Raw genomic sequence first — 13306 nt, forward strand, 5'->3', positions numbered from 1 at the left:
ACCGTAACACCACCTGTTGAGTCTGAGTCCCACCACGACAAAGTGGAGTATGTGACTGTCTCGGGGTGTTCAACACTGTAAATGATGATGTCACATAAATAATTCAATTGAACTAGCAATAGGGATGACAATATTAATTTTTGCCTGATTATATGTCAATTGCCATATGCATAGTGCTCTTTGTACATATACACGACCTCATTTAACGGTTTTTAAATTTTTAATGTTTTCTGTATTGGACTATATTTGCATTGAGCATTGTCATGATTAAGTAAACATCAATTCAAAGTTGACAGAGCACTAGATCTCTTTAAAATCCTTCAGTAGACCATAGAGGGCCTATGAGTAGACATTATACAATCTACTTTGATAATTGATGTGAAAAATATTACATTTTCTAGTGTTTACGTTACTATAACCGTAGACCCTACACCTATCTCCTGGAAGCATAAAATCGACGAGATGCTGTGTCAAACTTTGCGCCCATGCGTCTCAGCGCTGCCGCTGGGTCGCCGGCGGGATAATTGCTGCCGATCCTGCCGTATAAATCGGCGTATGTCTTCTTCGACCTAGTTCTTTTCGGCCCCGTGGTATTGCACGACAACAGCGACGCTGAGGGCGACGTCATCGGCGATGCCGTCGGCAGTGTCCGTGCTCCTTTGACCGGACTGTGTAGACCGAATAGGTTCTCGTCAGAGGCCCTTAGTCCGCCGAGCCTTGCGAGTCGGGCGAAGTTCTTATTGTTCTTTGCTTGTTGAGTTTCTAGCGTTTCCGATAGTTTTGCCCGGGAAACGTAAGCGTCTGTCCTTTTCAGCACGGTGGAGCAGTAGTCCTTGATCAGATCGTGCACGGTGAATGCAAGATGAATGGCTTTTGGAATAACTAGAACAACGCCCCCAAACAGTGGAAGTTCGTCGTATTTCAAGGTGTAGTGGTAGTCCTTACCGAACTGAAACACCGATACCATCGGGTCCCTGTACAAACCTGCAAAGTCATGTTCATCATGGAGGAGCTGTTCCCAAGAAGCCAAAGTTCGATTAATATCGCGCACCAACGATTTGGTAACTTCAGTGTGGTTTGAGAGCCGCGAGTGCTTCAACAACCACACCCGACTCGCAACATAAGTGCGCAGCTCCCCAAACTGATTCCAAATTCTCAAAAACTCCTGCAGTTTGTCCAAGAAGTTTCCGTCGTCTAACAGAAAATGTTTCTTAAGCAACTTCGCGTAGACTTTAATCTGATTAACACTCCTAACTCCCTCTACGTGTCGCCCGTTGTCCTTGATGTGTATTTCACTACCGTCCACAAGCAAAGGTTCCAAGTATACGGGAAGACGAGAGAGTCGGCGCACAGCACTCGCTGTGCGGAGGGCCTTGATGAACGACCGTCGCTGAAGAGAAAATTGCTCGTATTCGAGGGTCAGCTTGGTAATCTTGGTGTAAAACAGACGAGCTTCGTCCTGTAGGGCTTTCACATCCTCGCTCGTCACCTCCATTTCGGTCTTTGTCGTCGGTGGTCATAAAAATGCCCCCGTCATATTTTTTATGGTAGCATCGATCAGCAGTTGAATCGGCCGCAACAATTCCCGTCCCACAGAGTGGCCTCCGACGATTTTACGGTGCAGTGTTTCCTTTTTAAACACCCATTGTTGGTAGAACAGTAGAAAAGACGTTGAATCATAAGTTGCGTAACTGACACAACTGTGTTGGTCTGGACTGATAGCTGTCACGATACAGAATTGTTGGCACAGGGCAAATATCCGGGGGACCGACTATACCACTGAATTATACATTCGAACAGAAGATTTGGACTCGGTGTATTTTGAACAGCGCTGGGTTTTTGCCACAGGTAAGGTATCCATCTTGTGTACAATAGTTTAAAAAAGAATAAATGCAATCTTTATGCGAGCGCTGCAGTCTCCGCTGCGAAAGGGAAATTGTGGCGACCAATGTACGTGTTAATCCTGGGCAGCGGAATCAGCAGTACGCATAAAATGAAATACCGAATAAACAGGTCAAATTGGCGAGTGAGTTACCTAACAAACAGGTGCTCATCATGAATGAATGGTCCTTGATTTGGCACTTTTGTAGTCGTCTTAAAGTCAAATTAGACTGATTTCACTCTTCTTATAGCGGTGAGATAACAGTCTTTCCACGATCTTGTTGCTTCAGCTTTTGTCTTTGTTTACAGAGCTGATGCGATGTGTAATTTCACTGTGTTTCAGTTTGCAACCGTGACGTTCACGTAGCTTCCGCGTGTTTCTTTCAAGTTGATAGGTGGGATTAAAGCACTGCATTCCTAACCTGTAAACAAAATAGATACATCTAGTCACCGGAACAGGAATGCCATTGACAGAGTTGTGTTGTCAAAGAAAGTAACAAAAGTTTTGAAGGCAGTATATCATAAATCACTAAGTACAGTACCTCACCATCCTCGTTTCTCGCGTCGCAAAAAAGTCCTGCGCAGCAACTCATTCGACCTGTCTCAGGCAGTATATGATGGTTACTATGTACCGCCATAGCGCAGACCAACACTAGTGGAAAGACCATAAAACCTGCCCAGCATGAAAGAAATAAAAACTCACCGGATGGTTTCTAAGGCGAAGTGTCTTCAAGAAACTCTTTAAATCAACTCGGTGCAAGAGGTGCCAAAATAGTACGGCAGAAGTCGGTCGAAATTTGCGGGATCAATCACAGACTTAGCCTCCATGTCCTTCGCCTTCCTGAGTGAGCTGTCCACAAACAAATTGGAATGACAAAGCGGATTTCCCCGTTTACAATGACAATATTTGCCAACCGGTGATTCGCCTCTGCGCTCGGCAATGGCGTCCTTGTTACCATTAGCAACCGGGTCGCACTTCAGAAGTCCGTCTTCAGCTTCCTTGACTCTGAACCCCGGATACCTCGATTGTTGGAGTTAACATAGAAATCATTCGATTGACAATTACGCAGTCACCATTGCGTCATTTTACACTCGTAAAATGTGGTATTGCTCTCACAAATATGATTTTCAAATGTGTGATGTTTTTACACTCAAATAACACTTGAAAGTGGTAGCTTCTATAGTAAATTGTTATGGCAAACTGTTACTTGGTGAAATTGCAATATTTTATTCGTGAATTTAGATTGAATCTAGAAACGCTTTAGGCTGTCATGTTTGTCAAGACAAAGTCGGCACTATGAACAGAACTGAATGGTTGTTATCATTTTTCAGCGAACTCTCTCGAAATATACAATTTTTGTAAGTCTTGTTTTTTTTGGTCATTAGTCTGTTTTATGTAGGCCTACAGTTTTAATCTACCGATTTTATACATATCTTCTGTGCCAATGTTTTGCAGCTTTATCACTCGTCAGCCTGTGCCCACCATCGTTAACAAATAAGTAAACTTCGGACAAAGCATGCTTTTTACCAAAATGAATTCCTTCCAAAATGATAGAGACAACACTTTAAAACAACACATATTCATGACAATTAGTAATGAGAAATATTTTAGCATTTGCAGAAAAGAAACTGATGAGAATTTATCAAGAACCATGTTCATTTCTGCCGACCGTAAGGACAGGTGATTACACCTCGTGATGCCTAAAACAGCGGAGCGCTCAAAGAGTTCTTGGCCAACTAACCATAGCGCATAGAATTATAAAATTACTATTATTAGTATGCATCGGTAATCAAGTTGTAATGGAGACTGATATGATGAGCCTTCCTTGACCTCATAAAACACCGATGAATATCGTAGATACATTTTATCGAAAGCAAAATATTTATTTTGACAAATGGGTGTTGTTTCGTGCGGAATCATGGTTTGACACCGTCACAATACAATGTTTGGCTTCCTTCTCAAACTAACACTCATCGGCCGTCCTCCACTCAGTGACGGATGACGTCACACTGAGGCCGTCGCCACGGAGACGAGCAACGCAGTGTCAGCTTCAGGTATCTCAAACATTTGTTATCGATTAATTCGATTGCTTCAAATTTAATTACTTGGGTTGTTTTTTTTTTGTTTTTTTCCTCTGTCTCATTTACCCCTAAGAGCATGAATATCAATTTGCAGCGTGTGTGCATTGTCTTTTACGTTTCATTTAGCTCTCTCACCAATCCCCCTGGACAGAGTCCATATCTATAATCTTCATGTAACCGTGTAATTCTTTTTGACTCTTTGGAAGGTGCTGGAAAGGATATCCAATATGCGAATCGGATTGATAGACTCAAGGAAAATTCCATACAACCTAAATCATCCACACATGTTATGCTATATTTAGTTATGCTTGTTGAATATTTGCAACGCACTTGTAATGAGATCACATTGTCATATTCCCTATCATCGCCATCTTTCAATTAGGAACTGAACATTGCTGAAGACCTAGGTTAATTTCCCTGCTTTAAATCTATGATTAACCCTCTATGGCAGTAAAATACCGTCTCGATGTGCTCAGGGTATAAGAACTAGCCATCATAGCTGGTGCGGTGCCATCCAATTTCATGAATTCCATTGTTTATATCGTCATTTTCTTTTAATATAAAATAGCAAGGTTATTTCTTAGTTCAAGATTATTCTTGCGATAAGTATACCAATGTTCATCTTCATTGCTTGGCCAGCAACCAAAGGAACAGTCAACATAGCTCTAAACTGAACGGAAGAGGCAGTACTTCAGTCTTAATCAGCTCCATACACATGTAAGGGATGATATTATTGTAAAACGATTTTATCTGCGTACAATAAAAGGGTACGCTGTAACAGTGCATCTAAAAAACGTAGGATGAGAACACTAATTTTTTCCCATAATCATATTTCCTGTCTACTCAGTGCTGTTTATAACATATGCAATTAATAAAACGAGACAGTGTTGTTTAATTTTGCGTGATCATCCACCGTCATGGTTCGCACCCAAAATAATCAAGCTAAGAAGTGTTGCATTGGGAACGTGACAGATTTTACCAGTCAAGATCATCTTACAGACAATCGCCGTAGTTGTCCGTCCCTGCACCATTTTCCGCTCCACAAATCGTCGTAACGATCGGTTACTTGTTGTTCAAAATATATTACATTTTCTAAACTTTAGGGCCTATACCCTTTCCTCGCTTCTTTACATTACTCACAAATAAAGTAACGTATAGAATTATTCTCTGTCGGATCTTCAGCAACTGATCTGTCCGAATCCGTAATTTCATGGATGGAAACAGGTTTTTCCAAACTCAAGACCTGTCCAATTGTATTCCTTTCACCCTAACACACTTTAAGTAAAATATCTACTACTGAACAACTTGAAGACTTTTGTGTGTTATAGTTAGTCTTCCTAAATGTCTACAGATTTTTACGCGATACGATTTCGATACAACCTAAATCATCTACACATGTTATGCTATATTTAGTTATGCTTGTTAATCTTAGCAGAACTGTAGATCAACGAAATGTAGTTCAATCCTGTATCAGTAGATACGTTGGACTAACCAATGCACCGGTGAAAGAGCGCAGATCAATTTGATTAAGAGGTCAAAGTTCATTGATATCAGGGCACATTTTCGAAAGAAATCGCTGGTATTCTTCTCATGATGAGATGGCGACGTCGTTGAAAACTCAGCTGCATTTGCATATAGCATAAGTGGTGATTGTCAGAATTTATTGAAATATTAGATCTTTTTTGAAAATATGAGCAATATTTTATATCAATTTGCTCCCGTTGGTATGATTCAAAACCCATCTATTGAATAAGAATGGAAAAGTTCTACAAAAAATCAACAGAGGAGCGCCATGCGCCATTTAGCTCGTGCGCTTCACGTTTTTCTTAAAGCACGCCCTCTGGCTCACTGTTCCTGTTTAAAAAAACGTCTGGCGACCATGCAGTATTTCATTTTGCAGTGACTTTCTAAGCGCCGACTTTCGTTTGGAAAAACTTAAAAGTTGGTATGTGTCAATGTGAGTCTTGTCGTCACAACTGTATTTTCGATTCGTATTTGAACTCGGTAATTGTGAATGGAAAAGAAACTGGACAATTAGAGTCAAGGTTTAAAAACTAATAACGGTTTATTCATTCCGATTTTTTTTTGACAATAATGTTCAAGGGCACATCTTCATTATAATTTTTGTTTTCTTTATAGGTCAGTAAAGTCCTGTTTGTTTTCTCCACACTGACCAATAAAACGTGCTTTCTCGCAAGCTGGTGTAAACCTGAACACTAACGTTACACTCTCTTTGCGGCACTAAACCGACGTCGGACAAAGTCAAGTATGAACCATGACAGCAACCAGGGACAGGGACTATGACACCACTGAAATCAACAGAAAATACGACAGGTTGAAGAAGGATCTCCACATACACATCGACCACTGGGAGAAATTTTGTCAACAGCTCAACTTTTTCATCAGTGTGCTGAAGAGACCGGTGCAGAGAAAACTGAACAAAGACACGTACATCGACTCTACGGCCGACGCTGTTCTCCTCAAACGGCTGAATCTGAGCCGGCGCTACGGCGTGAAGAATATCTCCGAAGTGAAAAGTTTCTACATTGATTACATCAAACACCCGCTGACCGCGCCTAAGGCTGAGGTTATCGCCAAGTATCTCGTGATAATCGACCAGCTGCGAGAGTACGAGAGAGAACTCCAGGCGATAGCGCGAGAAATATTGAAACAAGTTGGCGAGGATCAGGCGATAAACATCGATCCGGGGAAAGTGCGCATCGCGCATGCTCTGAATGTTGAGTTGGCACGACTGGAGTCCCTGCTTAAGGATGACAATGATTTCAGTGGACTGGACAAAGAAGGCCATAAACTCGCTATTGGGGATATGCTAGAGTTTGGCGGAGTGATAAGTCTTGCTCCAACGATTCACGACGTGGTTCGCGGTATTCTTAAACTAATATCATATTTGGTAAGCCATTCGGACAACAGGCACCGCTATGAGGTCCTCTTCGATATGAGCCACGCCACGAAGCATTCCGATAGGACATCTTCGTCGCTGCCACCGCTCGTACACTCGTCCATTCTGCCCGTCGTTCACAACGGGGATCGCTACGACTCTGCCGGTCAATATTACGAAAGTTCCTACACAGACTCCCGGGCAACATCAAAGGCGACATCTTCGTCGGTCGAAGGATCGAAGGGCAGCTCCAAGCGCAAGAGCAGTTCGTCGGTCCGTACAAAGGGCGCTGATTACGGAGTCGGTCGTCTTGGTAACCCGGCGAACAACACGGAAAGTAACCCCGCACAGGGTGCCGATATACGAACGAGAAAAATGGCAGCCACGGTCAGGAAGAGGGAGGCGTCGAGTGCCAAAAGCAACACCAAGCCCCAGGACGTCACCTTGCTGCCGCCAATTCACGAACACGGTGTCCTGGGAAATTCAACTCAAGAAGGCGACAGTCGGCACCTAAAAAGCAGACAGGGCGGCAGAAACAGAAGCATTTCGTCCCTAAGTGATGACGACGACGATGACGACTTGTTTTCAGACGGAACGAAATCAGCTTCAGACATCGTTGGCCTGTCGTCTGCCGACAGCAGTACCATACAAGCCAGCGTAATAGAAGGTTCGTTGAATTAAAAAAAATTATCAAGTTATATTCCGTGTTTTGATATTTCAAATGAAAAAAAAAACAAAACAACAACGTTTAATACAGGTTGTTGCGACGGACCCCCACGATCGATCTTATGAGACTGCCGTAATCAAAATATACGACCAGACTCATAGAAAGTTGTTCACCGGACAATTAAGAGCATTGATTCAAAGTCATTAATACGGTCACATTAATTTGCTCTCTCTGTGTCATCAGTCCACGATATTACTTCTTTTCTTTCATGTGAGCCTGTGATAGTTAATTTCTTCCAGTACTGTCTTGGAGCACATCCAAGACAGGTCAATATGAAACAGGTAGTCTCAACTAAACGGACGGAGACGCCATTAATCCTGAAAGCTTACAGACTGTGTTCGCGCCCTCACTCTTTGAATAAATAATCATTCAAACAGTGAAACGCAAAATTGTCAAACATTGTCAAGTGCCGCTGGGAAAAACAGCAAACAGAAAAAAAAGAGTTAGGTCATGTTCATTTACTTGTTCAGGAGGACTTAAGATGTACAAATATTTCCCCCTAAAAGTGCAGGACTGGCATTTCATCATAATCGAAACAGAGGGCTTAGTTTTGTTCAGCCATGACAAATGATACAGCACTTTGCTAGCGCAGAAATATTAAAGTCTGTAGAATTAATGGCAGCTATGAATAATTCAAGCAAGTATTACCAGAGTAAAAAACCACTGTCTCCACTACTTAATATTGATATATTGAGACTGTAAATGGCCCGCTCACAAGTGTGCTGTAATACATACGTTGCATACCTTAATAAAAACACAGTTTACATAAATATCAATATTGTAATCTGTACGTTTATGAGAAAAGTTGTTTTCGTTCTCGAACAGTACAGTTTTGTCTGTTTGTCTCGACAGATTTACAGAGAAGGGTGAAAAGTTTGGAAGAGAGCAGCGAGAGTATGAGAACCAAGCAAAAATTACAGTTTTTAATCAGTCAGGGTGAGTACTTTTCATAATACACACACACACACACACATACACACATATCATGAATTATTGACTTTTTTTTGCCTTTAGAAGCATTTTCCAGAGTGTATGAGTCGGCTATAAAGTTAGACAGCCTAGTATAGAATTTTGTGGATATAAGCGGGACGAGCAGAGGCGAACGGTTTAGTCAAGCTGAAGGAGATGATTGAGAATATGGGGTCATAGTAATGTGGTGAGAAAAAGATGGATAGATTGACGCATGTGTGTGCGGATGGACGGATAGATGGGTGGATATCTATGAATCAATCAATTAATCAGTCAATCAATCAATCTATCAATCAATCAATCTATCTATCTATCTATCTATCTATCTATCTATCTATCTATCTATCTATCTATCTATCTATCTATCTATCTATCTATCTATCTATCTACCTATCTATCTATCCACCTCTCCATCAGTCCATCCATCCATCCATCCATCCATCCATCCATCCATCCATCCATCCCATATGTACGCATGTATATATGTATATGTTGCAATCACAACCCAATTTGGAAGCTTCGTGTATGCTTCTTCTAGTAAGTTCCATCGTCTTAAGTATTTCATTTACCTAGATTCGTGTACTATGTGATGCTGAAAGCATAACAAAATGATGTTATTCAATAACGCAGTATTAATTTATAATGAGTCTTACTCATTAATGACTAACATGTTACTTTTCTACGTCTAACACGGGTATGTAAATGTAATTTTAATGACATTCAGTCATTAATGGGGAATATTAAACTCCTACGTCTAACACTGTGTATGTTTTCGAAAAATGACCAGGTCTTTCAGCAACTGCTACGCCAGAGATCATGAGCGTGATTAAAGATCACATCGGACCCGATGTTCTGATGGTCTTCGGGTTAGCCCTGGGTCTCAACATAGGAGACATCGCTATCCTCAAAGAGAGCCACCACAAGAACCACAGAGAACAGGTGATACAACTCATGTTGACATGGCAACGGAGACAGGGCCAGGCTGAAGCCACTCTCGAAAAGATCATCGACGCCCTCGTTCAGACAGGGCAGCGTGACGTCGCCAACGCGTGTCTGGATGACTTGAAACTGTTAATCGTGGATAAGAAAGATCGCGACTACTAGAGACACTGTTGAAACCTGTGCCGGCGGGCCTCACCGCCACCGTGACAGGAGACCAACTAAATGTGCCGGACTATTCATAGCGTGCCCGGTGCTGTTGACATTTACAATAAGAAGAAAATGGCCGTTGTACTAAAAAAAACACAAGAAATTTTTGAATGAATAAACCGTAACTTTGACAGTTTTCTATATTTTCCTCGACGATTGGTGGAATACAAAGACGGGGAAAGTCAGAGTTCATTGAAAGTGTGACGCTCTATTTTTCAGAATTCCACAACTGTCCTGTGGTCCTCCCAGTAAGAGACATGTAAACACTGCTTCATAATTTCTGAAGAGTTAAGGTATTTTTCTTTTTATCCAAAATGTAATTGAGGAGGCTTTGCAGTCGATGAAAGACACTTTTATATATTATCAAAGGGTACTGAATTGCATACTAGCACATTGCCATTAAATGCAGTTCATGGATTTTGCGAGCTGGTTTTGCAATTAAAATGACGTAAACAGAACGGGGAAAATCCCGGAGAGAAACAATTCACGAAAAATGTAGAACAACTTAAATTCGGTTGAATTTACAACAGCTACGCTTAAGATACATAACCCATTCTACTTCTGGGATATCGGAACTCAACTTTGCGTGCTAGCAGAAATTGAGCTCTGATATAGATGTTCCTCGGATCCAAACATTTTGTTGAGCTACATTATGAAATCCAAGAGATGTATTTTGCCATACAGAACGTGTACTCTAATTTTTCAACCCAGCAGATACATTAATTGTATTCGCATCAAATAAAACGCATTTCGAAGGAGGCAGCAAAGAACACATCTCTACAGATCTTATCAATGGAAATGAGCCAAAATTACTTGAAATATGGATCCACTCTCTATGGTGGCTGTCATATTTATCTGCTCAACATCAGTTGGAATTTAAACCAATATCTTAGTTCAGAGTTGCGGGAAATGTTCAATACCATTTGAGACAGTTATGCTGTTGATCAAGTCACTATCTCGTGCGTTCTTTGGTTCTTCAGTGCTGCTATATCAACAACTGTATACCACAGCTGTGTCGGGACAAGATTCGGCAAGAACTTTAATAGGACGGGTGATCGGATCAGTTGGACACGCATGCGTAGAACAGGTCATTATTTCCTTCTAGTATGGCCATATAAAATGTAAACAGGCAAAGCAAAATCCGTTTCCATCCGGCTCATCGATTCGCTAGGCTCGTAAAAATAAAATGGTGCTTTATTCTCACATTTATTATGATAATATTGAATTAAGGATCGATAACTGCGTTTTATGAGTTGATAAAGCAAATTCAAATTTAATGCTCAGCTATTTTAGAAGTGAATCTCTATTTTGTACATAAATTGTAAAAAAGCGATAAAGTTTTTACACTTTTGTGATATATTGACTTTTGAGTATACATTGATATTTTCATTTGAGGAGCAGCACGCAGGAACTGTAAGGATTTTTACGCCTACGTGGTGGGCGAGATATTTACATTGCCAGGAGATAGTAAATTATGTGTCTTGGAGCAGCCGGAGTCAACGTTGAGGGCGCTTGCACAAAACGATTAGTGTGGATGTGATTTTTATCAATTACTGCATGTTCTTGTGTGCGATATGTCTGCCGAAGATATTTCAGAATACAGTTTGGTAGCACCAGTCGGAGAACCACGTAACAAAGAGAGTAATAGCACATGAGATACGATAAATTTTGTACAAAATGCGAAAAATAATAATGATAAACAATACATGCACTCAAAATTCACCTTGTGTTATCAATATCCGTCCAATCTTTTATGGGTGAGCAACAAATAAGCTTATAATGTAAACATGGTAATCGAATCACATAGCGTGTTCTTATAGAGTTGAGCATGTGCTTTTCAACATAGAAAATTAAGCTTGTAGCCAAGACTATCTTTTGTTGTACTCGTATTTTCTACAATAAAACTTTCGCCATGCTGTAAGTTTGTGTGATAATGTTTTTGAAAGCTGTGATTTTTTATCTTAGTAAATCTTGGAGTCTTATTCCCGGTCCCGCCAATAGATTGTCATTAATATTGGAACGTATCCATGATCGCGCAGATATATTTACGTCTCTTTCGAACTTAATCATGTGCTTGGAGGGGAAATTCCAAAGTATACCAATAATGGCCAGGAATGTTAAACATTAACAATAAAACGGCAAAAAACATATCAAGAGACAGCCATCCAAATAAGATTTCGTATGAATTTTAGTGTTTAGTTTGGGACCTAAATAATAATAATGAGTTGACCGATGATTTTGATTAGACTGGGCACGGTATTTGAGGGGATCACAACAACCACTGCCTTGGTTTACTGCCATTGGTTCAAACTTAAGGTTGTACCCTATTAGTCTGACAGCTGAGATTAGTTGTCTCAAACTTTTCCGAAATGAAAACTACTCAGGGCCGTGAAGAGAATGGCATATTGGAGACACACACTGAGTAGGCAGCTGAACCGTTTTGACTTGCAATAGTATGTAACTGTTGTTGTGTCTAACTGCAAATTTCTTCAAAGCATTATGTCAACGTAAGATAAAATGTACTTGCACTGTTTCGTGTAAGTCGGCTCGTATTCCAGCTTTTACCGTCCATCTTCTCCACTTCCAATCACTCAGTGATACTTCTGTCAATTATGAATAGTTTACCTGCCCACAGCAGTATTAAAGTTCGGATTTTTTTGAGACTTAAGTGATTTTATCCTGTGAAAGTGCTTTCAATTTCAATAAATTTTGATGGCAGTCCATTATAAGACCATCCCACCGTATCCGTGCAGAGTCGATGACATGAAGTATTATTTCATGCCGAGGTATTAGATCAGGAATGTCTTACTCAACCGTTTTCATGCGTCAAGAGGGGTATTAGTGGCAATTTTTTGTGAAAGCGTCGGCCAGTTTACACCAAGTCCAAAATTTGTAAAACCACCATCCTGCCCTCGTCGGTGAAAGTTATCGTCGATTCTATACTCGCCTGACGTCAAGGTCATATAATATGATATAAGAGTCAAGGAATCTTTTGGCTTAGGCCTATATGTAAAGTACATATCTAGGCATGCAAAACTCAACTCTTATCAAATACATAACTCTATTACTGCTGCAGATGAACCTGTATTGTAAAATATAAGGTAAACAAAATAATCATTATGTTATTACTACTACACTGTGTTATCCTGGTGCATTATATCAGTGGAGCAATTTGAAGACGAGTAAGCTTAGCCGCAATTTATCGAAAATTGACGGGTACTGTACATGTTCTCTACCATGACTACCATTGAGGGAAATTCGGCGTCTCCTTTTTGAAGTTTGCATAATCATCAAATATTTTATCTCGATTTCAAAAGGGGGATACTTCTTTCAGCATACAATGTAGATTTATGATTCAGTAAGGGACTGGACATAAATTACAGGGGGGGCGGTGATTTTTGAAACACCGCTGCATCAAAAATAGTGACCCTTCAAAGTTCATGCACAAAAATTAGTGACCCTCCCCTTATCCGTATATGAAAATAAGTGACCCTCCCCTATTACTCAATACCCCCCCAACAAACCCTCAATGTGTTCAATACCTCCTTCTGACTTGCTATACTATCCGTATTTGAAGTCCTCTCCCAAAAGGAAGGCAA

The 13306-nt window shown here is 40.6% G+C and overlaps 1 protein-coding gene across 1 annotated transcript; it reads left to right on the forward strand.

Moving 5' to 3' along the window:
• Positions 1 to 1714: 1714 nt before the first annotated feature.
• Positions 1715 to 11628, forward strand: LOC139134843 (uncharacterized). Its single transcript, XM_070701904.1, has 4 exons — positions 1715 to 1848; positions 6103 to 7529; positions 8442 to 8525; positions 9346 to 11628. The coding sequence occupies exons 2-4, from the start codon at positions 6239 to 6241 to the stop codon at positions 9660 to 9662; spliced, it is 1692 nt and encodes a 563-aa protein (XP_070558005.1). The 5' UTR covers positions 1715 to 1848; positions 6103 to 6238; the 3' UTR covers positions 9663 to 11628.
• The last annotated feature ends 1678 nt before the right edge of the window (positions 11629 to 13306 follow it).

Source organism: Ptychodera flava, chromosome 6, assembly GCF_041260155.1.
Source record: "Ptychodera flava strain L36383 chromosome 6, AS_Pfla_20210202, whole genome shotgun sequence".
Classification (NCBI taxonomy): Eukaryota; Metazoa; Hemichordata; class Enteropneusta; family Ptychoderidae; genus Ptychodera; species Ptychodera flava.